The sequence below is a fragment of the Labrus bergylta genome, chromosome 1, assembly GCF_963930695.1.
Source record: "Labrus bergylta chromosome 1, fLabBer1.1, whole genome shotgun sequence".
NCBI classification, from domain to species: Eukaryota; Metazoa; Chordata; class Actinopteri; order Labriformes; family Labridae; genus Labrus; species Labrus bergylta.
The window spans coordinates 22,289,896-22,316,367 of record NC_089195.1 but is presented as its reverse complement, the minus strand read 5'-3'; the positions used below and the strand labels follow the sequence as shown (position 1 = coordinate 22,316,367).

Genomic DNA, 26,472 nt, shown 5'->3' with positions numbered 1-26,472 from the left:
TTTGAAAACAATTTCACTTATTCTTAAGACAATTGAAAGCTTTTTAGGGAATAAATAATTAGGATGACAACTAGCATTAGTGGGCAGACAACTTCATGCTACATGTAAGCTATTTGTCTTAAAAGAATACTTATAACTACAAGCCTACGAACACACACTCCCCACAGACAGTCCTGCAGACAGACAGACAGACAGACAGACAGACAGTCCTGCAGACAGACAGTCAGACTTCTTTAAGTATTGTTAGTCCAATGCATCACTGGCTTTAATTCATTCGGGACCCTTGCTCCCAAAATTCTCAGTGCAAACACCCCTCTCCACCAACACCAACACCACCCAAAACCCCCAGATGTGTGTCCTCCTCAGTGCGGGGGTAGGTAGGGGACAAGTGAGGGAGGAGGGGGGGGGGGGGGGGGGGATCTGGCCTCAAGAGCCTGCCACTTTCAAGTACAGTTTCTAGTATCTCTGTTCTAATCTTATAAGTGATATATCAAATTTGACTGCTTCTTCCGCTCTCTTTGAATATCTCAATCATTTATAGCTGCACACATATGAATGCATACGCAAAAAGGAGCATGCAGGGGAGTGTGTGTTCAAGGGGCAGTTAGAGGGCAGGGAGGGGGCTTCCTGTCACTTGAATTACCCTCTACATGTGGGGTCAATATGTGCAATGCTTTAGTGTGTGTGTGTGTGTGTGTGTGTGTGTGTGTGTGTGTCAGGGCTTTGAGGAGGGGGCTGCTGTGGGAGCCATTGCACCCTCACCCCCACCCATACCCCCCTCCCTCTAGAAAGCTGTATAAAGGAGATGGGGGGAAAGGCACCTTTGTCACTTTGCTCTCAGACACAGAGACAATCACTCTCACTGGACACACAAACACTGGTGGACACACACATTCCTCTGGGACCTACTCATCAGTCTCCTGAGAAAAGAGGGACATCAGCGGACTGAACTCTGCTGCAGCATCTTCTGGACTGAAACTGAGAAAAAGAGAATTAAACATCCCAGAGCGTCACCAACAGTCCAACTAAGAACCAGCGAGCCTCTAGAAACTTTTTGAAGATTATCATTGACTGAGCCTTTCAGAAGATACAATAAAAAGCGGCCTATAGCCATGAAGATCTTCAACCTGCTGTACCTGCTCTTGCTGCTCGTAGCTGTTGTGGCGCCAATCTCCTCCGCCAGACCAGGTAAGAGGCACCAAACTTTACCGTCAACATTTTCCAACCAGCGCGGCAGGTGTCCCTTAAACATTTTAAGGAAAGCTGTTTTGAAAATGGTCCAGGTCAAGAGTTGAAACTGCTTTCAAATCCTTGCGCAAAATATGGATAAATCAGAAGGTAACCATAGCAACAGTAGCCTACTTCTTGCTACTAGACACATTATAAATGTACATGTACATTTAAAACTTAAATTAATAAATGATTAGTTACTTCTTATCTAATATTCTTTAGGAAAATGTAAAAAAATATGTGCGATAACATACTAAGAGATGAAGTAATGGCCCGTCAATCATTATTGTGTGTGTACAAATCCGCACAATATGTGGCGCTTTCTTGGGCTGATTTACTTTAACCATAGACTGTAAATATTCACCTATTATAACCTATATTAACTACAGCGAACAGCGCAGGCCAAAATATAAAACCAAAAAAAATATATAAAAGAGAAAAAGAGGTGCAAAGCCAACGTCACTGTTTCATCTTGAAGAAATCAAAAGTTTTATTCCTGAGACTCAATCATAAGAATTAGCTAATGGTTTTCTTACATTGTCGAATATTTCAGTAGGCCTGTAATAATTTCCTTTTTTTAAAATTTATGCTATAGCAAGATAACCAGAGATGGTCTTAATTGCCTTAAAAATACATTTATTTAATTGGGGTTGTTCCTGCAAGCTTAGGCGAAATTTCCAACACGGCCACAACACTGGCACACTCAAAGTGCAGCATATGTTTGAGTTTATCTAATAAACTTTACTTTAACCAGGCAACAATCGACAAAGTTCAGAAATATAGCTTATATATATATATATATATATATATATATTTTTTTTTAATTGCTGGTAAAAGTAGAGTTAGTGCTGCGACTTCTTGTGGCATGGCTTTTTTTTTTGTTGCGCAAATTTGATCCAAGATGTTTTTTTTTAATCCGGACTTAATCTGCGCTTGTTGATCAGAGAAGCGTCAGGCTAGAGGTCGTGTTTCGGTTCATGTGATGATGGAAGGGAGAGGATGATTTGAGGAAGAGGGAGGGAGCGGATAGCCGCCGGGGATCGCACAGCGACCCTAGAGAGCCCCCTTTGTCCCCGGCTGGAAGGCACTCTGGCCTGCTTTTGTTAATCGCGGTGTTAAAACGCCATGCAAATACCCGAGCTTTATTAACATGACATGGAGTAGCAGTGCCAAGTGTAAAGAAGTGTACCTCCAGGCGTGGGGAGCATTTTCTTTCAGAGGGAAGAGGAGGAGGAGGGGTGAGGAAGAGGGAGTCATAAAGTCATCTGGCAGTTTATCTCTTCCTGGGCCTGGCTGGTAGTCTGTGAACTGCGGGAGTCAAAGTGGATTTATTAGGGACTTTTAAAAAAAATAATCAAGTGTGTCCCGGTTTATTAGAAGGGGGTAGCTCTGCTGTAAGAAAGCAGGTCCAGTCTCACTTGCCTTTGCACCTTTGACTCCCTGTTCTAAGCTGTTCACCTATGCCAGTAGTCTAACATTAATCAGAAATACATATGGCAGGTTAGAAACTGATTTATTTCTGGTTGTCAAGTTGTTGTTTTTTTCTTCATTTTAAATTTAAACTCTCCTTTTTTTCTTTCTTTCAGATTTCCTTAACCTGAGAAGAAAATACCACAGACACCACTGCCCACACAGGCGCTGCTTACCCCTCCACTCCAGGGTACCCTTCCCCTAAGGTGAGACATGTGTGCTGTTACATGTGTTTCTGTGACAACAAAAAGAAAAAGAAAAAAAACAGTAATGACCCAGGGCTGTCCAGCATTAAGTACAAAATTCAAGTTGAAGAGCCAGCAGGTGGCAGTTAAGTAGGTGTGTGTGAATAGTGGCAGAGGTGTGTATTCACGCAGAACAGAAGTGCAGACATAAATCTCACTAATGATGAAGACTGCTGCTTTTGGGCCATGGGCCATTCAGCTTTAATTTTGACTTCTGTACATGGAAAGTTACTTATTCTTATTTTGAACTTGTTTAAGCCGAAAATTAATTGATTTTTTTTATTTCCATTACAGGTTGAGGCACAACTCTGAGGGTGATCTAAGAAAAGAGAAAAGAAAAACACCACACAAAGGCAGTGTGTGGCCAAAAGCAGGGCCCCAGAACCAAGAACTGTGAACTGGAGCTAAACTATGGGACACCTTAAAAAGGTCACAACATGACTATCATGTCTTTGCAGCTACATACATTCCAACAAATGTAGAATATGTGATGTTATGGCATCCCGGTGGCCACTGGTCTGGGTTTGTGTCAGGTTGCAAGCGGCATCTCCTCTTCTTCACCAGCAGAAGAGGGAAAGACAAAGCAAAGACAGAAGGAGCCACATCAACATCTGACGTCGACAATTAACTTAAAAGCTACGGACCAAAGAGCTGGAAACATCTGAGCGACTGCAGCTAAGATGAACAGCAACTTCGGAGCATTCCTTTCAAAGTGTTTATTATGGATGTATGCACTTCAAATGTTGATTGAATTTTAAAATTTTAAAAATAAAAATATATCAATGAAGTGTGTTGTATCTCCTTTTTTCAATCAACTACTATAAAAAGCATTTCAGGATACATAATGGGTTATTACAAATCAAAGTTTTTAGGGTAGATATAATTTAAATATGGACAACTTTTACTCCAAACAAATATCTTAGAATGTGAAACCTAAAGGCCCCAATTTAAACACAGAGCTCCAATGAGAAGCTACATGGGAAAGGAGTCGTAAAAGCGGCGCTCCCCTGTGGTGTTAACAGACGCAAGAGCATAAAGAGATCTCAATGGGTGGAAAACGCCAAGGGCTCAAATGATGAACTCGATATTGCGTTAACGAAGATTCCCGTGACTGTTGAAATTCAACACGGAGAAAGAAGCCAGGGCGGGTGGGAAAGACATTCACACCAAGTAATTGTTGAAAGTGTCAGCAGTACTATTGTTTGTGTTTTTACCCTACACAAAGTTAACACTTAACTGTTGCACACAAAACTTGAGATTATTATAGATTTATTGGAATCAGACCAAATACACACAGCCTACATTACTGAACAAGATAGAAAAAAAAAAAACTACAACCAATTGAAACATTTACACAATCAGACAAATAAAAAAGCACTTTCAGACATTTTACTCGCTCCCTCCTCCAACTCCTCCTCTTTCAGTTCCCCCACTTTAGTGCAAATGATCTCTAAAACTATTTTGCCCCTTCTGTTTCTCTCACAGTAACACAACCGGCAGCAAACGTGGGTCACTGAGGGTCGTAACACAGTGATAAAAACCCCTCACCTCTGATCTGTGACCCATGACTCCCCTCCTCCTCCTCCCACCACCTCCCCTTTTTTAACTGCCCTACACTTACAGCTCACCTCCTCCTGCGCAATCTCTCCATCTCCGTCTTCAAGTCTGTGCGCACAGGTGCTCGCGCGCGCGGGGATTGTCTTACTTAATAGTGTTTTTATCAACTGTTTCTTCCAAGCTTGAGTCCGCTCTTTCAAAATCCACAGATCCCCTTCCTTTCCTCACAGTTTTGGAGGAAGAGGAGGCCCAGGAGGAGGTTGGACTGTGGTCAGTGCTGAGCGGTGAGGTTGAGCAGCCTTTTGCTCAGTAAGGTGTTGTGCTGTTTCAGGTACTCAATCAGGTCGGCTTGCTTCTCCACCACCTCCTCAAGACTCGAGCACTCCCTGTGACACATAGTAGCACACAATCTTTATGTTCTGTGGGATACGAACAAATAAGGTACACATTTGCACTGCCTGTCCATTAGCCAAGATGAACGCGAGCTCCTTATTCTTCCCTCACACACTATATGTTGTTCCGATGAGATCAGGAAAAAAAAGTGTAAAAACAAGAACACTTGTAGAGCTGAGACAACTAATCATTTAGGTGTCGACTGGTCAATTAATCGAATATTTGGACCTGCGGTACTCGACCTGCAGCTCTCTAGCTTAGCTAAAGTCCTACTTTAATTTGTTTTGTTTTTTATTGTTCTTTAAAAAGGGAAGCATTATCAGCAGAAATGATTATTTGCAAGTCACATCACAGTGTTTCCTCATAGATAGACAATACTCAATTGTATAAATGTGCAGGATTTTTGTTTACCTTCATTCCAGAAAATGGGTGAGAAATGACAAATGTAAGGAAGACACATGTTTAGGATGAATCTTACATGAGAAGGTCAAAATTTGACCAATGATGTTATTCAACATAAATTGTAACAGAACTTTCAGAAGCAGGAAACTTGGAGCAGGAAAAGTGCCTATATATGATGTTATGTCTGCAGAGCTGGAAGCAACACTGGGGATGTATTCTTGAGTGTAATCTTTGTACCTGAAGCCGGTCTCAGTCGGCACGCTTGTGACGCTGAAGTTGCGTGAATGTTCCTCTTGGCTCACGTCTGGTGCCGCTCGCTCTCTGTTGAACCGCATCACCTTCACTAATACCACAAACACAGAAATCAAAACTGACACTTCATCTTGCACACAGATGTTATAGTGCAGTGAGAGCTGTCCTGCAAACATGAACCACTCAGGTGAGAAACAGCACTCATTTGTTTTTTTTTACTGTTTTCCATCCCTCTGCTAAACACACAGACTGTTATATCCTGCACTTAGCTCTTATGGGCTGCCATATCCTGCACTCAAACCTCTAATTCTCTCACCCTAAACGTACACCTTTACACAGGAGGCGGGGTTAGCAGCAAGGTGTTGCTATGGGGTATACAGAAGCCGGAAGAGGAGCGGGTGCTTAAAAAATGGGAGATACGGGTGCTGTTTGAATCAAGATAAGCCTGAGGTGTGTGAAGTTAGCTGGGTGAGTGAGTGAGGAAGGGTAGAGGGAGGAGCTGCCTCAGTATTGATAAGACTCGGTGTCATTAGCCAGAGGAAATTGTCAGGGAGGTTCTAAAGAGCGCTATCTTTACTTTGCTACAGTGCAGCATCTCTGCATCCACACTGACACACAATCTAAAGAAATACTGCACATTCCTGCATAATGAAGCCCTAAACCTATGTGTGTGTGTGTGTGTGTGTGTGTGTGTGTGTGTGTGTGTGTGTGTGTGTGTGTGTGTGTGTGTGTGTGTGTGTCTGTGTCTGTGTGTGTCTGTGTCTGTGTGTGTTTGTACATACAGCAATAGTAAGCAAGTATGTGAGAAAGAGAGACATTCCAGAAAGGCAGAGACAGTTAAGTTAATCCCTGCAAAGGTCAACATTTGAGCATCACAAAATAATGATTTTCAATTCCGAAATAAGTTTCTAATAATAGGTTTCCTTTAAAATTCTACCATCCTTGACAATGTTTCTATTCGATGCTAAGAAAAACAAAACAAAAAACAAGCCAAACAGAACCTATAAACATAAAAATTAAGTTGGTTAAAAACAATTGATGTGGCATTGGTTGGTTTTAATAATATTATTTTATGTTGGAATAATATTCAAATAATTTGACATTTTGTTTACCTCCTTAAGAAAAACTGTGTTTTTAAAGCCTTTTGGGAAACTCTTTCATCAAATACTCTTCTGGAAGTTTCTTTAATTTCCTCAAATTTTATTTAGTAAGATATTTGTAGCAATCAAGAATAATAAATTTAAAACTACTTTGAGAGATGCCAGAGGTTAAATGTTGATAGGATTTTTGCAGCATACTTCAGTTGAAGTGCAGTTTTGTCTGAAAACTTCCATTTGAAAAATTATAGTATGATAACTATCCTCATAACTAAAAAAGGAATGAGAATAAGGAATCATGAACAGAATATGTTGTTCTCTTTTTTTGGAGGGGGGGGGGGGTTAAATAAGATAGGACAATGGATAGAATAGGAATCCAGAGAGAGGGAGGGATGACATGTGGGAAAGGAGCTGAAGGTTAGATTTGAACTTTAGACTGCCTGTTTGGAGGACTATAGCCTCAGTTTATAGAACTGCTAGGCAACCTGCTCTTAAAATGATTGCCTTCCTTGAATAATCACTTACATGATTACTATTTTGATTTTTGATGTCTTCTTCCCTTCTAAACATGTTTAGACGTTAGGGTTTGTCTATGCTATTTAATAGTATTGATTTTGTTTTCCAAGTGAATAGTTGTTATTTTTAGTTTCACAGATGTAAACCTTGTTTTCACATAAACAACTCATTAAGACTTGTGGGGGAAACAAAGCATTTGATCTTTTTTTTTTTTAATATATCAAATCTGTCACTCAGGGAGTCCAGAGTTCACACATCTGGAAACGTGTACTTTCCAGACACCAAATATCATGAATGTGAGTGTTGGGACGGATCTTAAAGCTCTGTTTTCCACATATGTTAGTGTTTGATCAGAAATAAAATCATTATTTTTGAGCAGGTTCCTAAATATGGAAAATGAATAGCGGAATTACATCTGAAAAATCTAGGTTTTTAATAAATGTTATTTCACTTTAGTCATAGCTTTTAAAACATATCCGTAAATATGTTTCATTTTCAAACCTTTTCAGGTTTTCAAGAAACCTGAAAGACCTTCCAATCTGTGGACTTGTGTGTATTCACAGCAGGGGGTCAAAATTGGACACAGAAACCAGGAAGCATAGATGGATTGATGGATGGAAGGATGAAGGGAACAGTGTGGAGGAGGTGGCACATTTCACACACTCCTGATAGAGACTTTCACACGCTCACACGGTTGGACATACAGTGCTCAGACATGGTCTACGCAGATCTGAGAAGCTCGGATCACCCATTAAGAGGTGCACATTTCCAGGTGATAACGGTGAAGCTGCAGAGGTGCTAACAGCTTATAGTAACACATACAGTGCTCACAAGTACACGCACTGCTTGAAGCAAAAAAAATCAAAGAACCAGAGGGAAATGGATCCCAGCAAGCATGTGGAGACAGGATGAAGATACACAAGACGAAAAGGCAGAGAGGAGGAAGATCACATTTCAGTCGTAACACAGGACAATAAAGAAATTTAAAGTAGGATGCAAGTCGACAATATGCTGAAAAGTAAATCCTGGTTCTTGGCTCTACAGGAGCTGAAGACCTGATAGAAAAGGTGCAAAAATTTGCTTCAAGGACAAACCTGAGCAGAAAGGAAGAATCACTTAAAGAAGGATGAACGCAGCTCTGAAAGGGAATTAGCAGACTGTCACTATCTATGATATGACTACATAGTTTGTAATATTGCCTGTAGAAATTTTCAATGAAAACTAAAAACTTTATGGGAGTGGCAGTCTAATCTTTCTTAACCTATGATCCTCATTTGATTTAAACTAAAACATTTAAAAAGGACATTCATCTGCATTTGGATACTTTAACTTCAGAATGTGTTTCTGCACATTTCCACATCATTTTATAATTAATGCAAACACTTTACAGAAAGATTACTTGTAGTTAAATTACTTATACTTTCAACGACTGTGAGATCTGAATATTTTCTTCACCACTGCTTACAGGAGAAAACTGAATAATCTATGACATTCTTTGTGTGCAACATTTCATTATCTCATCTGACATTTTCCCTGTCTTACAGTCCATAAGCTTTGTTTGTGACAGCGGTGTACTGTAAGTATGTAGGGATGTGTGGATGTGTGTGTGTGTGTGTGTGTGTGTGTGTGTGTGTGTGTGTTTGTGTGTGTGTGTGGTAACTGTGTGCCCCGCAGTGCTTACACTAACTTCTTGCCTGGCAGAGGAGAGAGAAGTATTCTAAATTAAGCCTTTGAAGGACAAGACATGGCTTTGATGTGTATGTAGCTCTATAGAGGAGAGTGTATTCATGTTAAAATGAGAGGCAGAAAAATACAGCAAACCTCAAAGACACACACACACACAAGCACACACACACTCACAATGAGCATGCACTTCAAAGAGAAGTTGAACGAGGCCTTCCTGTATGGACTTCATAGCTGCAGGCATTACATCTCTCCTTCTCTGTCTCCTAAAAAAAGATTTTTTTATTTCCTCGCGATGTCACCTTGACTTCGCATCAGAGCGTGTGTGTGTGTGTGTTTGCTTAAAGAGGTTTGTGCTGCAAGGCGTCGCTGGGTTTGCGTCAGGCCTGACTGCACTGATCTGAGCAGGAATGTAGCAGGCGATCACAGATACCCCCACATACACTCTGGATCACCCTGACTGTAAACACAGCGGGACAATGTGTGTGTGTGTTAGTGTGTTTGGGTGGAGTGGGTCGAGGGCTACCCTTTGGCTAGGCTAAATCCTAATGCCTCTTATCTTCTCACCTGCCTCTCTGGTATCTGCAGCAAAAATCAGTGCCCCTCAGCTGCCAAACACACCTTTAATATGGATTTCCTTTAATTACACATTCTTCAATATCAATATCCTCTGATAGAGCATCTTTAACTACATTTTCCCTTATTGCGTATTGGACTAAACAAAACCTTCTCCGGATTGCCAATGAATGAACTTTATTTTTGTCATTAAATGTTAACAGGTAATGACTTTTAAAAGTACATAACAGACAACACTCAAGATCATGATATTGGGTGTGAGGAAAGTACACCTTTTGAAGCTATAAAGTGTGTTCTTGTCCTGACAAGGTTGCTACATTTTTGGAACAATCATGTGTAATGAGACTGCTCTGCTTTGAACCAGATGCTAACATTTGACGGGCTAAAATTGATGCAGACATCATGCTGATATTAAGCTGGTATAAATGTAAATGCCAGGTTCATTGTATTAGTTAAGCTCAGCGGTTTTTTCCGTGTTTCTGGTCATTAACAGAAGTAACGCGCACAAGTTTTTAATCAGATGGTGCTGCTGGATGAAACATCACCAGATCACAAAAGTGATGGTTTATCCTGAAGGGAGTTGCAAGTGTGTTCTGGGAATTCATACAACATTTGTTGAAACATTTCAAACAATTGTAAATCATAATTTTTTTCATTAAAATCGTTAATTTGAAGCAAAGTCAGAGGATCATCCAAAATCTCAGAGGTTTATCCTCTGGAGACGATAAAAGTCTGTTCCAAACTGCAGAGTTCTTCATGAAATAGTTGTTGAGATGTTTCCATTTAGAACAAGGGTGGACGGACTGACTGCACAAACATCTGGATGAAGGGATGTTGACAGCAATCTCGTGGGGAAGTTAAATATTTAGTAAAGCAGGGGCGCAGATGGTCTAAGGTTAGGTCGCGCCCGTCCATAGACATCCGTCTATCTGTCTATTCCCGTTATACTTTTATGGGCTGGTGTGCACCGTATTCGGGAAGAAGAAGGTAAATCTTTCATGGCAATAAAAGTGAAACAGTTAGGGCATAGTATTGTGTTATGTTACAAAGTAATTTTTTTCTCCTGTTGTGCTTTTGTAGCATAACGTAATTTCAACAAGACAACACACATATTGCTGAAAGGGAGAATATTGAATTGAAATAGTTCCTAACTCCAATGATGTTAAAAGAAAAGAAGATCGAAAGTTGGATCAGAACAGGTATTATCCAACAAAGATTGCAAAAAAAACAACAGATTGGCAAAAAGAGATTGAGAGAGAGAGAGAGAGAGAGAGAGAGAGGAGGAGGGAGGACTGGGAGTTGAATGGTTGATTGTCATGCTGTCGAGTCTGAAAAGGGCAGGGCAGGTATTGTGATGCGAATGTGCTCAGATAGAGTGTGGGGGTAGTTTGTGTGTGTGTGTCTATTTGTGTAATGTAATCTACAGGGTGTGACTCTCCATAAACCACTATGCCAGAAATGGGCCCACCGTGGCAGAGGTTTGCGAATGTAATGGAAGAAATGATATTGCCTTTTATCAGGGGAAGTGAATTTGAAGAGAAAACAGAGCTTTATTTATCCTGACTGGTCATATAAAACGTTAAAGATAGAAATCATGAAACCAAATGCAGACTGGTGTGGTGCAAATCCAAAATATTTGTAATTAATTGTAATATATTTGTATACTGCTGTTGTTTCCATATTCTCCATTAAATAAAATGCTACAGAGTTTTGCATATTAATATAGATATCAGGGATGTGACTGACAGGGGACGAAAAATCAATAAATCTATCCCCAACAAACACACACACCCTAAAATGCGTACATAATACAGAATGAGATTCATTTCTGTGATACATGCTGTAAAGAAGTGAGATAATTCTCATTTGAATGGAATCGTCATTCTTATTAATGGTGAGGTGAGGACAACGTGTGTTTGATAAAGTCTCCCAAAATCACAACTGTGGCTATAAAAAAAAGTTTCATTAGTGATTCTGTTAGCACAGCAGCCTCATGTAGAGAGGTTAGACATGATGAGGTAACAAATCTAACAGCAGAGGAAAACATCAGGAGCAACCAGCTTATTAAATCAATGGACATTACAAGATTCATATTTAACATGTCACACCCCAGGCTTTGCATTTAAGAAGGAACCTTACAGTGGACATCTCTCTCTCCTTCTGGTCACATTCTGATCATACAGACACTACTCGCAAAACGTATGTGAGGGCTAGAGAGCAAGTGCAGTCTGTCCACTAGTTTATTGATCTTAGATTGTGATCATGCATAGACCTTTTTTTTAAAAGGAAAGACTGTGTGTGTGTGTGTGTGTGTGTGTGTGTGTGTGTGTGTGTGTGTGTGTGTGTGTGTATGGAGGGAGAAGTCCTGTGTGTCTGTGTGTGCATTGAAGACCTGCTACACATTATAAAATCAAACTTCAGGCAACATCAGAAAGGTCTGCTGTTCTACAAAAGGGCATATTAGCAATCTCAGAATGAAACAATATTATAATTTAGTATTATAATTTACCTGTGTAATAGAGCAGGCACGGCACTGCCACCAACAGCTCCAGCCCCAGGACAATGAGCAGCATGTAGATTTCCACTTGAGTCTGGAGTCTTGCAGCCAGAACAACCAGCAGCAAAACATTTCCTGCACACAAACAAACATTTGTAGCATTACTGCCATCTTGTGGAAAAACCAGAACATGGACATATCCATGAACCTGGATATCCTACTGACATACTGACATTTTGTCAGTGCATTTTGATGTACCTGCAGAGTGCACAGTGAATGGCAGGTGCTTCAGTCCCTGCATCTCTCTGTAGAAACGCAGGTATCCTCTGCTCCTGGCCCGGCTGTGATGGTGCTGCATGCACCCAGTGAACAACAGCACCAGCACCCATAATATTGCCTTCCCAAATACAATGACGCTGTCACCTTGCACCTTACCTAAAACACTCGCACAAACCTCCTCCTGACCCACTTTCATCACACACAGCACTGCCAAACACACTGACAACACCACGTACACGACCTGAAAGAAATAAAGAATAGACCACTGGGAGTGAAGCAGATTTATGTACTGGTATGTGCAGGAGACTTAACAACAACAAGGATGTGCTAATCCTAACTAGGTTAAGAGGACAGTTGAATCAATAAAATCCCTTCACATGTGCTGTATTGCTCAGATAATGCCTGAAAAGGGCTGTCAAGCCATTCAAGTTGAAATATTCTACAATTATATATAACAAGTTTACAAGTATGTAAACAAGAGAAGAGCGGAAAATCCACCCATTGAAGAAGACATAAGATACCACTGAATACCAATTCAATTCATTTATGAAAAACTATTCAAACAGTAAGTACACATGATTATAGATAATCAGTATTATATGAAATTCATCAAAAATAAACAGGATACTATTTTACATTAGAGAATAACCTCATTAGTGAGTGAGTTAAATCAATCCATGAATGTGCTTATCATACGTGCAGTAAAGAAAGCAGGCCGGCATGGTAGGGTGTCGGTATGGTCTGAAACTCTCTCCTGATGGCAGAGTGGAGGGCGTCGGCAGAAATCAGAGGCCCGTCCACCATGGAGTCTTCTTCAAGGCTTCGTGTCATATCTGCTGAGGGGCCTGCTGGCTAAGAAAAACAAGAACAAAATTAAATTAAATGAGTGTTTTTACTTCAGGTAAGTCTATGTTTTACCTTAAAAATTGGTAATTAAAAAAAAAATGTTGCACACACAACATGCTGCACATTATACTGTAAAATAACACGACTAATGCTGCACATTATACTGTAAAATAACACGACTAATGCTGCACATTATACTGTAAAATAACACGGCTAATGCTGCACATTATACTGTAAAATAACACGACTAATGCTGCACATTATACTGTATATTTAAACGACTAATGCTGCACATTATATAGTAAAATGACACGACTAATGCTGCACATTATACTGTATATTTAAACGACTAATGCTGCACATTATATTGTAAAATGACACGACTAATGCTGCACATTATACTGTATATTTAAACGACTAATGCTGCACATTATATTGTAAAATGACACGACTAATGCTGCACATTATACTGTATATTTAAACGACTAATGCTGCACATTATATTGTAAAATAACACGACTAATGCTGCACATTATACTGTATATTTACACGACTAATGCTGCACATTATACTGTAAAATAACACGGCTAATGCTGCACATTATACTGTAAAATGACACGACCAATGCTGCACATTATATTGTATATTTACACGACTAATGCTGCACATTATATTGTATATTTACACGACTAATGCTGCACACTATACTGTATATTTACACGACTAATGCTGCACATTATATTGTAAAATGACACGACTAATGCTGCACATTATACTGTAAAATAACACGACTAATGCTGCACATTATACTGTAAAATGACACGACTAATGCTGCACATTATACTTGTTAGGTGGGGGTTGTTTCTGTTTGTATAAATCCAATGAAGAAATCGCGAAACAGACTGGAGATTATAACACCATTTAATCGGCCGAGGTCAGACAACTTCATCAAACAAGCACGCTTCCAAATCACTTGACTGACAAAGTGCTGACAAAGTAACAGTGTTCACAGTGCTGCTTATATTCTGTCAAAAAGGTGCAACCCACAAATTCCTTTCTATTTGGGTGCGTCACCATAAACAATGAAGATGACATGACACTGATTTGTATACGTATCAGATGTAGACTCTCTGTCTAGCAAACAGTTGCTGACAACATATAGTTGGCTCCTCTCCATATATAGATCTGCTACTACTTAGGTGCTTCGCTCATATAAGGTTACAGCTTCAGACACCTAAAGGTAGGAGTGTTAACAGGTGGTAGACAGACTTGAATAATACAGTTCACGAAGTTACCAAGATTAATGAATTTCATGAAAATTCGTACTAACAATACTGTATATTTACACGACTAATGCTGCACATTATACTGTATATTTACACGACTAATGCTGTACATTATACTGTAAAATGACACGACCAATGCTGCATATTATACTGTATATTTACACGACTAATGCTGCACATTATACTGTATATTTACACGACTAATGCGGCACATTATACTGTAAAATGACACGACCAATGCTGCATATTATACTGTATATTTACACGACTAATGCTGCACATTATACTGTATATTTACACAACTAATGCTGCACATTATACTGTATATTTACACAACTAATGCTGCACACTATACCGTATATTTACACGACTAATGCTGCACATTATACTGTAAAATGACACGACTAATGCTGCACATTATACTGTATATTTACACGACTAATGCTGCACATTATACTGTAAAATGACACGACTAATGCTGCATATTATACTGTAAAATGACACGACTAATGCTGCACATTATACTGTAAAATGACACGACTAATGCTGCACATTATACTGTATATTTACACGACTAATGCTGTACATTATACTGTAAAATGACACGACCAATGCTGCATATTATACTGTATATTTACACGACTAATGCTGCACATTATACTGTATATTTACACGACTAATGCTGCACATTATACTGTAAAATGACACGACCAATGCTGCATATTATACTGTATATTTACACGACTAATGCTGCACATTATACTGTATATTTACACAACTAATGCTGCACATTATACTGTATATTTACACAACTAATGCTGCACACTATACCGTATATTTACACGACTAATGCTGCACATTATACTGTAAAATGACACGACTAATGCTGCACATTATACTGTATATTTACACGACTAATGCTGCACATTATACTGTAAAATGACACGACTAATGCTGCATATTATACTGTAAAATGACACGACTAATGCTGCACATTATACTGTAAAATGACACGACTAATGCTGCACATTATACTGTATATTTACACAACTAATGCTGCACATTATACTGTAAAATGACACGACTAATGCTGCACACTATACCGTATATTTACACGACTAATGCTGCACATTATACTGTAAAATGACACAACTAATGCTGCACATTATACTGTATATTTACACGACTAATGCTGCACACTATACTGTATATTTACACGACTAATGCTGCACATTATACTGTAAAATGACACGACTAATGCTGCATATTATACTGTAAAATGACACGACTAATGCTGCACACTATACCGTATATTTACAGGACTAATGCTGCACATTATACTGTAAAATGACACGACTAATGCTGCACATTATACTGTATATTTACACGACTAATGCTGCACACTATACTGTATATTTACACAACTAATGCTGCACATTATACTGTAAAATGACACGACTAATGCTGCACATTATACTGTAAAATGACACGACCAATGCTGCATATTATACTGTATATTTACATGACTAATGCTGCACACTATACTGTATATTTACACGACTAATGCTGCACATTATACTGTATATTTACACGACTAATGCTGCACATTATACTGTAAAATGACACGACTAATGCTGCACATTATACTGTATATTTACACGACTAATGCTGCACATTATACTGTAAAATGACACGACTAATGCTGCACATTATACTGTAAAATGACACGACTAATGCTGCACATTATACTGTATATTTACACAACTAATGCTGCACATTATACTGTAAAATGACACGACTAATGCTGCACATTATACTGTATATTTACATGACTAATGCTGCACACTATACTGTATATTTACACGACTAATGCTGCACACTATACTGTATATTTACACGACTAATGCTGCACATTATACTGTAAAATGACACGACCAATGCTGCATATTATACTGTATATTTACACGACTAATGCTGCACATTATACTGTATATTTACACGACTAATGCTGCACATTATACTGTATAGTTACACGACTAATGGCTTATTCCAGGTCAAAATACCAAACTTGTTGACATGAATAAACTTCTAACTCCATTTGCCAATTCATGAAATTAAAGGGAGCAATGTCGATGTCGTATTTTTTTTTAAAAAGATGTTTAAGGGATGCTTAAAAGCAAGACTGCTGATTTAACAAGTAAGATAATCTGAAAAAGATAATTTACTAAAAGACATGAGTGCTCTGACTAGCTAGCTAACCCAGGCTAAGTGCTACATGGTATTTTTGTCACTCAAGCGAACAAATTAACCGTTGCCATAGCAACCGGATAACATTAACGAGATTGTACGTACTGCATAAAGCGGCCCTTCCTTTGTTTCCATTTTATTTTGATGTTTGGCAGTTTGAGAAAGGATTTGACAGAACAACAACAAACCACCATTACCTCACATGACACATAAGGGGCGGGCAGCAAAATATCCGTATCCTTTCGGTTCCCGTGTTTTATTCTGCCGTCGTTCTCTGTCGAACTTTGGTTCCTACCTACCTATGGTTCCCACCACAACAACAACAAATGTGGCGAGCGTTAATATCCGCAGATCATCACAAGAAAAACTGTCTACAATCACACCCTGCCGCGTTATACTAAATATTATCTCTATCTCTGAGAAAGAGAAGGGAAAAAAATCCAACGTTATGGCAAATTAGGATTGAGTTTGAAAAAGTACAAAGATTAAATGAGTGGGAAGTGATGGGACTAAAGAGTGGAAAAGCCCATTAAGATACATGTTATCATAAATTACAAAGCAATGTTTCTGAAATGCTACAGAATGTAACCAGCAACAGTGTTTAAATAGTTTAAACACGAATCAGAACTAAATAGCTAAACCAAATAAATAGTCATGAGCTAAAGGTCTGCCTGCTTTACTTGAATTGTTTTATTTGATCACGTGAGGGAAATAGTAAAGCATATATTTATTGTTTTACCTCCGGAATGAAAGAGCATTTTAATAAATTAAGATAAAAAATAAAACAGACACAATCCCATTCAAAATATTTTATTGATAAACATACACTTGCTATAAAATACAATGAACTGAGCGCTCTATTCCTCTAGGTGATGAAGCTGTTGTCAGGTGTCAAGGTAGAGGCAACGACACACGAAGGAGGGAGGCGTTCAGCTCAGACTCTGGGGAGGCAACACTTGTGATAGAGGCAAACAAGGAGAGATAGGAGGACATTGTGAACTGTCATAAATGAGGAATAATTAACAGGGAAGCAGCAAATCACTTAGCGTCATTGGTGTAGCTAGAGGGAAGGAGTAGAACAGGGAACAGAAGGTGATCAGGAGAGGTTTATCCATTAAAAATGTTTTTTTGCTGGTATGGAACTGTGCTTCAAGTCAAAATCACACATTGCATTCATACCTAATCATGCATGATTCCACTGCACACACACACACACGCACTCACACAATGTGCTGAGACCCAGAGGTCTGCGTGGGTGTCAAATCCTCCTGCACATTCCCTAGCCCTAGCATTCATTATATAAGGCACGTATTCGGTCGCAGTCAGTCTATGAGAATTAACAATGGCTAAAACATCTTAAAGGGAAAACATTTAAAATCCAAAGAACAAGTATAATAATAATAAACATGCAATCTCATTCCTGTAAAAGACATCATAAAGAAAAAGCTTATGTTAGTTAGCCAGATGCCCAAAAAAATCATAGAAATCATGATGATGTACAACATACGCAAGGAAAGTTCAGCTGTTACAGAAAACAACCTACATCAAACTTACACTATTCCATCTGAGCACAACTCACAATAACTTATTTATATGTTCTTCTTTCATGCAAAACTGTAAACACAAAAACCCATAATTAATGAGAAGGTATGACGATGAGTAAGGCATTATAATGGTCAAGCTACTTCAGGTTATCAAACCCAAACCACTTTACGTCACACTCAGAGAGGGGAGTCACGTGATCAGAGCAGAAGCCGGGGTTAATGGTCAAGATTTTGAGACGTGGTTTGAGATGTGTTGTTGAGGTTTACTTAGCATAGCACATTAAGCAGATCCTTATTTTAGTTTCTTGACTGTGCTTAGTTTGAATGTGCAAAGGATTAAACATACTGATTTCTTGATAACATTCATGCTACACATATTAATAGAAGTGTATACATGTGTACAGTTAATAAGCACACACAGTACTGTATGTGCATCTGATGTTGTGTCAGTCCAGTTTCACTCTCAGTAATATCCAGAAAGCTGTTTGTGCATTTTAGAGAAAGATCATGATTCCAAAGCTTTGCAGAGATTTCCAGAGTCTTCCAGAGCTTTCGAGAGCCCGAAATGTGAGTCCAGCTTCCAGAATAACCAATCACAGACATCCATGGTGTGACTTCCAGTTCCAGTTCCAGTTGAAATGTGGATCATCATAGTGTGGTGGGCTGACCTCTGCCTGTGTACAAACACATGAGAGGTGTTAAAGTCTTCACTTCTATGTAAGAATTATGTGGCTGAAAGTATATAGTTTATAAAAATCTGTATAAAAATGTGAAGGAGTACAATTACAGTGCTTAAGAAAATACACTGAGTTAAGTTTAAAGATTGAACAGGGTCTGTAGGAAAGTCTGACAGTATGAATGTAGTTCATGTTTTGTCTAGACAAATGTTGGACAACATCCATATGCATGTGGACGACTTTATGTGTTTTTGTATGTTTGTATGATCCTACCCCGAGATGCTATGTAGCACTCGTGACAGCTCAGAAGTCCATTTCGAATCCGTACATCTGTCCCTGCAGTGGCATCGCCCAGCTGCCCTTTACACACCCCACACTGTGGGAGACAAAGACAGTTAGCATCACTCACAGAGACTTTTTTAGATGAGAAATTATGAAGTAAAAACACAAAAGATCTCTATAGAGTGCACATGTTTTAACACAGTACCTTGAAACATTGTATGTGGAAAAACAATCCCAGTGTATCGATGATCATTGCAGCTCCTTTTCCCAGCGGCTGTGAACAACCAGAACAGAGTCTCTTCCCACTTACACACCTACACACACACACACACACAGGCAGCAGGAAAAGAAGAACTGAATCATCCTCACTTCATCTAACAATGCAGCAATTTGTAAGTCCTGTATGTTTGTGCCAGCATCATTACCTGCTGGGTGAGGGAGGCTGATGTGTTGAAGGGGAGGGCTGCTGTTTGTTTGTTACAGTGTCTTGTGATTCAGACCTGTGGAAAAAAAAGACATATAAACAGAAATGAATCAATGATCATTGAAAAGCACCTGTGAGATGTTAGTGACACATTTCACTGAACTCAGACAATAATAGGTTTACATACCAAACAGTATGTTAAGTTGAATAATAAAAACCCCAACACGTCATTTTTAATATAAAAGAGACACAACTCTAAATACTTCAATCTATCATTAATCATTAACACATTTTCATTCAACAGAAGAATAATCCACAACTCAAATGTTCCCCATGTGGACTTCTCATGCAATACTCCCAGCCATTTATATTCCATTCAAATCTTGGCATTCAATTTCAAAAGAATATATGGCCAACACTTCATTACAAGGGCACAAGCACGTTTTAGTTTAGTCGCAAAAAGACTCACAACCCTATGGCTCCCAAAGATATGATGTGATATAAAAGATAAAGATAAAGATAAAAGATAAAGATAAACTTTATTGATATCTGTGGGAGCAGCAGTGTTGTGAGTCTTTGTGCATCATATCTAAAATCTGACTCACTCACTTTATTGATAAGTATACATGGATAATTTATTAAAATGTTATATAATATAGTCAAGCTGTCATTTTCCCTCAAAGTCTAAAAGGAAAGATTTGACCAGATTTGGACCAAGTGGACTGAGTATGTTTAAACCACAAGACCAGACTTTATCTGACTTAGTAGAGAAGAGGGCGGAGAATATAACTTGTTTTATTTCCTTATTCTCTTTATTTCAACATGTTTTTTCTCCCCCTTTTCACCCTTTTGCAGCACCTTAAGTGGAAGCGTCCATTTTAAAATAATGAAACCAATGTTACTTCAAGAGAAAAGGTCTCTGAAAAAGTCAGATTGTAAAAAGGTTATCAAATGTAACTTTGTGAAGTGCTGAATGTAACATGGAGGCTTTTTCAAATAAAGAATCAAAATATAATAATTAAATAAACTCAAAAGTGGCATAATCTTAATATCATATTCAAAATCATATTTAGAACAAAAATGCAGCCAAATGGAAACTCAAAGGGGGATATCACCTTTTAGCAATCAGTGGCTGGTTCAGCTGCGGGTTTCGGTCCAGAGAAGCCGTCTTCCACAGCTCCTGTTTCTTTGGCGGTGCACCATCACATACAGATTCTATAAAATATACATCATAAATTAACTTTCATCACCCGGAATAGAAAGATGGTCGGACTGAGATTGTAATAACCTCCCGCAAATCAAAACGGATTTCTGCTTTGATCTCACCCTGGAAAAAATGCAGCTTCGAAGCATGCTGATCCTCGTTCCCTGTGGAGATTCTTTGGCCGTTAACCTGGAAGGGAACATTGTTTCCCTTTTTCTCTGTCTTTTCTGGAGATGATACAGTTGACCCTGTCTGGTCTGACTGCTGATTTAACAAGCCTGTAGGATTGAGGGGTGTCACAGTCTCCTCTAGGATCCTTCTTTCCTATACACAAAATATAAAACATACACAAAAAGAGTGAAATATTTATGATGTCTTGTGTTTTCTGTTTGTGTGTACATGTGTTTGTGTGTGGGTTATCATACCTCTTCATTATGTTTTCTCTCCTCTTCCTTCACCTCTATCTGTGCCTTCTCCCACTCCTTCTTTAGCTTCTCCTGTTCTTTCTCGTATTGCTTCTGCAGAGACACATTGTGCATGTTAAATACTGCATTCACAAAAACTCAGAAATCCCACACAAATGCATATACACATCCAGGACATCCTGTTTCCTTTGGTTTCCTGCTCAACATTCATGGAGCCATGCACATACCCCCCTTTTCCACCAGTGTACCTGTAGGAGGCGCTCCTGCTCCTGCTGCCAACTTTCCAGGCGTTTACGCTCCTCATTGGGGTCCCAGACCCAGTGATTAACACGTTTAGCCAAGTTCAACATGGGGGTCTCAATCTACCCAGACCCCACCAACAATCACACACACAAACACACACACACATGTATACGGACCAAAAGGACAGAAAGAGAGGAAAGGTGAGAGGACAAGTCTGACTACAGCCACTACTGGAGACGAAGGGTCAGGACAGGGTCAAATTTAAGAATGAAGAAGAAACAGAGAAAAACAAGCTGACGCTGCCCGCTGATACTTACAGAAACACTGCTCTCCTCTAGTCCCTCTGTGGTAGAAAAAACAAACAAAACATAGAAATAACTGACATATTCTGAAAGAGAAATTGCAGAATATCGTAACAGAACGTCTTCATATTTGAAAGTTGTACCTGTGACAGTTGGAGAATAGTTTTGATTACTGTTTGGTGATGTAGGTTGCTGAGCCTGTATTTCCTCTTCTGGTCTCTCAGAAAACACCATCGCACCATTGACCTGAAAGTTAATTATTCAGCTCTGTGAACAAATCATTAGCTTATATGCAATTGCTTTGTCTCATACATCTTCATAAAAAAAATTATTGACCGTGCCAACAGGCAATTTAACTTGAGTCAAACTAATGATAATTATCACAAACACAGCTTCAACCCGAAATAGCTCATAGTATTGTTGATCTTTATTTTTTTATTGTATTTTTCCTCAGGCGCTTTCTGGCCTCAGCTCATGTAAATGAAATATTTAAATCACCCTGAGGACACTAGAGACTTGTTTTACATAGGCAATCCCACAAAGTGAACAGCTGAATAGTGCCTGTCTTCATCTTATTTAAGACCAAATGAAAAAGCTTGAGCATGACTGATCTGCAATAAAAAGTCCAACTTCTAAACTAAACTAATGAAGGTTAAAAGCAAATGCAACATACAGTTGTGTTTCAAACGGAAATACCTTTTTTTTGTTTTTATTTCCATGTAGAATTTTCGTATCTAAACTGCATTTTGCATGTATTGTTTTTGTTCTGCAGAATTGAGTGTAACCTGAATCTCCCTGTGGGCACATTATAGTAAATTATATTATCTTCTTTGTGTTCCCACCTAAAGATAAAAAAAGATTACTTGTGGGAGTAACTTTTTAATGAATCGGTGTACTATGTGCTAGTATTCCTAAGACCAGAGGCATCAATTTTTTTACAGAACACTTCTTTAATGATTGCTTTCAGCTTTACTTCCATGCAGTTTTAACACAACTTTGAAACTACACACATGGCTGTCCAGATTTTGGGGGAAACAAACCCATCAAACTCAAAATCAATGGTATCTCTTTGGAAAAATGTTCACCTGTGTATAGAAAATAATTAATTCATTGTATTTAGTGGACCAACTAAAACGATCCATTCCACTTGTAATATTACCTGTCCTTCACTTTGGCTATCCAGGTGAAGAGGCTCCACTACAGTCTGCGTAAGCTCTGTCACAATAGTTGTTGTGATGATACAGTTTCGGCCTCCGATCAAGGAGCTGATGGCAGAAGCCGAAGACGAGGTTGTCTTTTCTGCTTGAGGAGGTGCTGTCTCCTGAGATGGTGTGACCTGAGGTGGTGTCTGAAGAGGTGGTGTCTGCTCAAGTGGTGTCTGTGGAGGTGGTGTTTGTGGAGGTGGTGTTTGTGGAGGTGGTGTCTTAGGAGGTGGTGTCTGTGGAGGTGGTGCCTTAGGAGGTGGTGTCTGTGGAGGTGGTGCCTTAGGAGGTGGTGTCTGCTGAAGTGGTGTCTGTGGAGGTGGTGTTTGTGGAGGTGGTGCCTTAGGAGGTGGTGTCTGTGGAGGTGGTGTCTGCTGAAGTGGTGTCTGTGCAGGTGGTGTATGTGGAGGTGGTGTCTGTGGAGGTGGCATCTGCTCCACTGCCTGCTGACTGGTCGCAGTTTGCTTGGAGGGAATATCTTTCTCAGTTTGTCTCGAGGGAACTTCTTTGATCTCCTGTGGGGAAGGTGCAGCAGGGGTAGGCAGAGTGGGTGTAGACAAATCCTCCGTCGCCTCTCCGTTCACTCGTACCAAACCGTCCATCTGGAAGGGGGGGGGGGGGGGGGGGCATTTTAGTACTTCATTTAGTGCAGATCTCACAAACTCATGGCTACAACTTTAGTCCACGCAGTCCACATACTGTTTAGAGATTATTAGAGATTAGAAGCTTTCAACTTGCCTCGTTCGAGCTCCAGTTAAAAGTCATTTTCTATAATTTACCGGATTTATTTGATTGTTATTGTATTTTGTCCCTTCCTTAAATTTGTATTAAAATGTATTTAAATACAATTAGAATTCCCCTTGTTACACTGATGATTGGAAATCTTTTAGGTCCAAGGTCTAACACTGAACATAATAAAATATAAAATGATAAATTTAACTGAAAGTGAACATCGATAACAGAACAGTGCCAAAGAAATGAAATGAAACCAAAGATAAAAAGGAACATGCAACTATGCAAGTTGTATACAACATCGTTTAAAGATCTGTATAAGCAAAAAAAATATTACCTTGAATGACCTTAAATTGTGTACAACATTTAATATTCATATCTGGATCTGGCTCAATATGAAATATCTGGATCACAACAGCTTTTTTGGTAAGATTAAACTTCCTTATTCGGAAAAGCACAAAGGTGTATCACTGCTTATAGAAAGTTGCTCATTGTTTTGCCACTGACATATTAACATGACATGACATATTACTGGGCAAACTTTCAAACCGCACATAGTGAACTATAAACAGCCCTCACCTTTACAGGTTTGTGTCCAGCCTGTGTGCTCCTGGGCTGGCAGTAGGGTTTGGCTGCCAGAAGGGGAACAGGTCTTGGGGATGCAGATTGAGGGGAGGGGAGTGTGTGTGCAGGCTGTGCGGTGTGCGGCTGCACTCGTGCAATCTGAGGCGGTGTGTGTTTTGCATGTCCTGCAGTCACTACTTTCTGATGTGCGTTTGGAGAATCGGCAGGTTTTGTTTGAGGTTCATGGACCTGGAGTGGCCGAGGTGGCACAGTTTCTGAGTTAAAGATGGGGGTTGGGGGACTGCTGGGAGTCGGGGTGCTGGAGGAGGCAGAATCTGAAGTCTCTTGTTGATCAGTTGACTCTGTCTCCATCTCTTCAGGTATTGTGCAGCTCTGGTCCGTTATAACAGCCTGGTCTGGTTTGTGCCTCAGAGGATCTGATGTTTCAGTCTCACTAACAGGTAATGTTGTGTGCTCCTTGTGCTCCACCAGACTGATGTCCTGTGTGGGTTTTGAAGTGGATCGAGGCAGTTTTAAGCTGTCCAGTGTTGCGTCACTGATTGTAAAGCGGAGAGCGTAGCGTTGTAAAACCATGGCGGCCTCCTCTGGAGTTGCTGCACTCCTGTAGGCCTCGCACAACTCTAACTCTCGACGCTCCCTGGAAATAAAAGTAAGCAAATGATACAAAAATAATATTATTTGAGTTAAGATCAGATGAGATGAGATTAAACTTTGACTATGTCCTTACACATATAATTAAAATCATATAGGAAGACCATATAAAACACATAACAGCATTCCAATAGAATGTTTTATGTTTCTTCATTGTACATCAAGTTTTTTGTCCGAGAGAAGCCAAAAACTGGACTGTTCAAATAAACTTTTCTTTAGTTAGGTGCCATGTGCAACACTAAAATATCACCCTTACTTTTCCTCCACGATCTCTTTGTAGGTCTTAATACTTTTCCTCTTGTTGCTGTCACCTCCTTTCTCCTTCATCCTTTTCTCCATCCTCTTCCTCTCCTCCTCTTTCTTAATCAGTTCCTGTGATGCGCTGCGGCGGCGATTCTTCCAACGAGCCAAGTCCTGCCAAAAGGTTCAAAGGAGTCAAATAATGTCAATCATATATATATATATATATCATATTGCTGTTAAAATAGTGAGCTACTGCACATAATATGCTCCTTTCTTTTATTAAAACACACTATGTGCCATCTATTTAAATATGAGAAGTCTCTTACGTCTCTCCAGTGGTCGTCCTCTTCCATGTTACACTGGTCATGCATGCGTTCATTTCGTGACTGGCTCAGTGGAGGTAAGTGTCCTCCTTCTTCCTCGTTCAGGATGTCACCCATGCTCACACTCCTACATAGGAAAATACCAGAATAAAACTTTTTAGAAATGACAGAATCCCATCACTCGACATTCTGGATCTGAAAAAGAACAAATGTCATTGATTTGTACAGGTTAATTCAATATTTTCAACACATTTCAAACACATACACTGTGAAAAAATATCACATCATCCATGACTGGAAAGGAACAGCTCGGAAAAACTGGCACCTTTTTCAAAATGAGGAAATGACATAAACCAAAACGCTCTAGTCATTAAAACTTTGACTTTTATTACAAGATAAGAACGCAAAGCAAGACATACCAATACACAACCAGTTTAAGTCCAATTAACACTACATTTTATCCTTACTCAAAGGGCAAATACACTAGTTGTGCAGTGTATGTTTTGCTCCACATTTCCACACAGTAATTTATATGTGTTGTGTGTTTCCATAGACAAATCGCAATAAAAACAGACCAACAGCTGAGTGAAGAAAGAATTATTCTGGCAAGCCAAATACCTAAACTTGACTCAGTGACTGTTAGTTGAGTCGCTATTATGAGGGAGTATACTTCAATGACAAACACTTTTAGACAAATAAAGAGAAACAGAATCACAATTGAGTAAAAAAAAAAAAAAAAAGATAAAAATGAAAACGCTTGATGTCAGTAATGAGTATTGTCCTGGTGATGCAACAAGCTACATTTTTAGTGTGGTTTATGAATATATATATGTTGTCCTCAAATATAATGTATGTAGAGTTTTATATGATGGTATCATGCAGCAGAAACTCAGCCAGGTTCACATTAAAAGACTTACTCTGTGTCCTCAGACATAAAAGCAACTCGCCGGCTCATCCTAAAACAATAACAGAATAAAGGGAATGAGAGGACAGAGCAGGCAAGGGAAGGAATGCGTAACAGCGTGCTATTCATTAATGCAGATTTCACACTTTGACATC

General features: G+C 39.3%; 3 protein-coding genes across 11 annotated transcripts in view; 1 reads left to right on the top strand and 2 right to left on the bottom strand.

The window, feature by feature from the left end:
* Positions 1-406: 406 nt before the first annotated feature.
* On the top strand, positions 407-3,726 carry apela (apelin receptor early endogenous ligand). Its single transcript, XM_065956825.1, has 3 exons — positions 407-1,188; positions 2,817-2,906; positions 3,240-3,726. The coding sequence occupies exons 1-2, from the start codon at positions 1,113-1,115 to the stop codon at positions 2,903-2,905; spliced, it is 165 nt and encodes a 54-aa protein (XP_065812897.1). The 5' UTR covers positions 407-1,112; the 3' UTR covers position 2,906; positions 3,240-3,726.
* A 471-nt stretch (positions 3,727-4,197) lies between these two features.
* Positions 4,198-16,876, bottom strand: tmem192 (transmembrane protein 192). 2 transcript variants are annotated; one of them, XM_065956817.1, is made up of 6 exons: positions 16,774-16,876; positions 12,894-13,049; positions 12,177-12,438; positions 11,931-12,053; positions 5,535-5,640; positions 4,198-4,888 (listed from the first exon to the last, which is right to left on the bottom strand). In XM_065956817.1, the coding sequence occupies exons 2-6, from the start codon at positions 13,026-13,028 to the stop codon at positions 4,774-4,776; spliced, it is 741 nt and encodes a 246-aa protein (XP_065812889.1). In that variant the 5' UTR covers positions 13,029-13,049; positions 16,774-16,876; the 3' UTR covers positions 4,198-4,773. The 2 variants fall into 2 exon arrangements, with proteins under 2 accessions (XP_065812889.1, XP_020509057.1); XM_020653401.3 differs by having other exon boundaries at positions 16,682-16,822.
* Positions 16,877-17,370: 494 nt separating this feature from the next.
* Positions 17,371-26,472, bottom strand: part of LOC109998523 (LIM and calponin homology domains-containing protein 1) — a 29,825-nt gene continuing 20,723 nt past the window's right edge. For 6 of the 8 annotated variants that reach the window (XM_065956791.1, XM_065956792.1, XM_065956803.1 and 3 more), the window contains 15 exons: positions 26,331-26,369; positions 25,417-25,540; positions 25,104-25,261; positions 24,191-24,833; positions 22,837-23,481; positions 21,821-21,923; positions 21,693-21,718; positions 21,381-21,494; positions 21,133-21,225; positions 20,830-21,031; positions 20,619-20,718; positions 19,505-19,579; positions 19,285-19,393; positions 19,071-19,173; positions 17,371-18,794 (listed from right to left, as the gene is read on the bottom strand). In XM_065956791.1, coding sequence (XP_065812863.1) covers positions 18,769-18,794; positions 19,071-19,173; positions 19,285-19,393; positions 19,505-19,579; positions 20,619-20,718; positions 20,830-21,031; positions 21,133-21,225; positions 21,381-21,494; positions 21,693-21,718; positions 21,821-21,923; positions 22,837-23,481; positions 24,191-24,833; positions 25,104-25,261; positions 25,417-25,540; positions 26,331-26,369 — 2,560 coding nt within the window. In that variant the 3' untranslated portion in view covers positions 17,371-18,768. The remainder of the gene's footprint in view (positions 18,795-19,070; positions 19,174-19,284; positions 19,394-19,504; positions 19,580-20,618; positions 20,719-20,829; positions 21,032-21,132; positions 21,226-21,380; positions 21,495-21,692; positions 21,719-21,820; positions 21,924-22,836; positions 23,482-24,190; positions 24,834-25,103; positions 25,262-25,416; positions 25,541-26,330; positions 26,370-26,472) is intronic. The other 2 variants (XM_065956799.1, XM_065956794.1) reach the window with 2 other exon arrangements.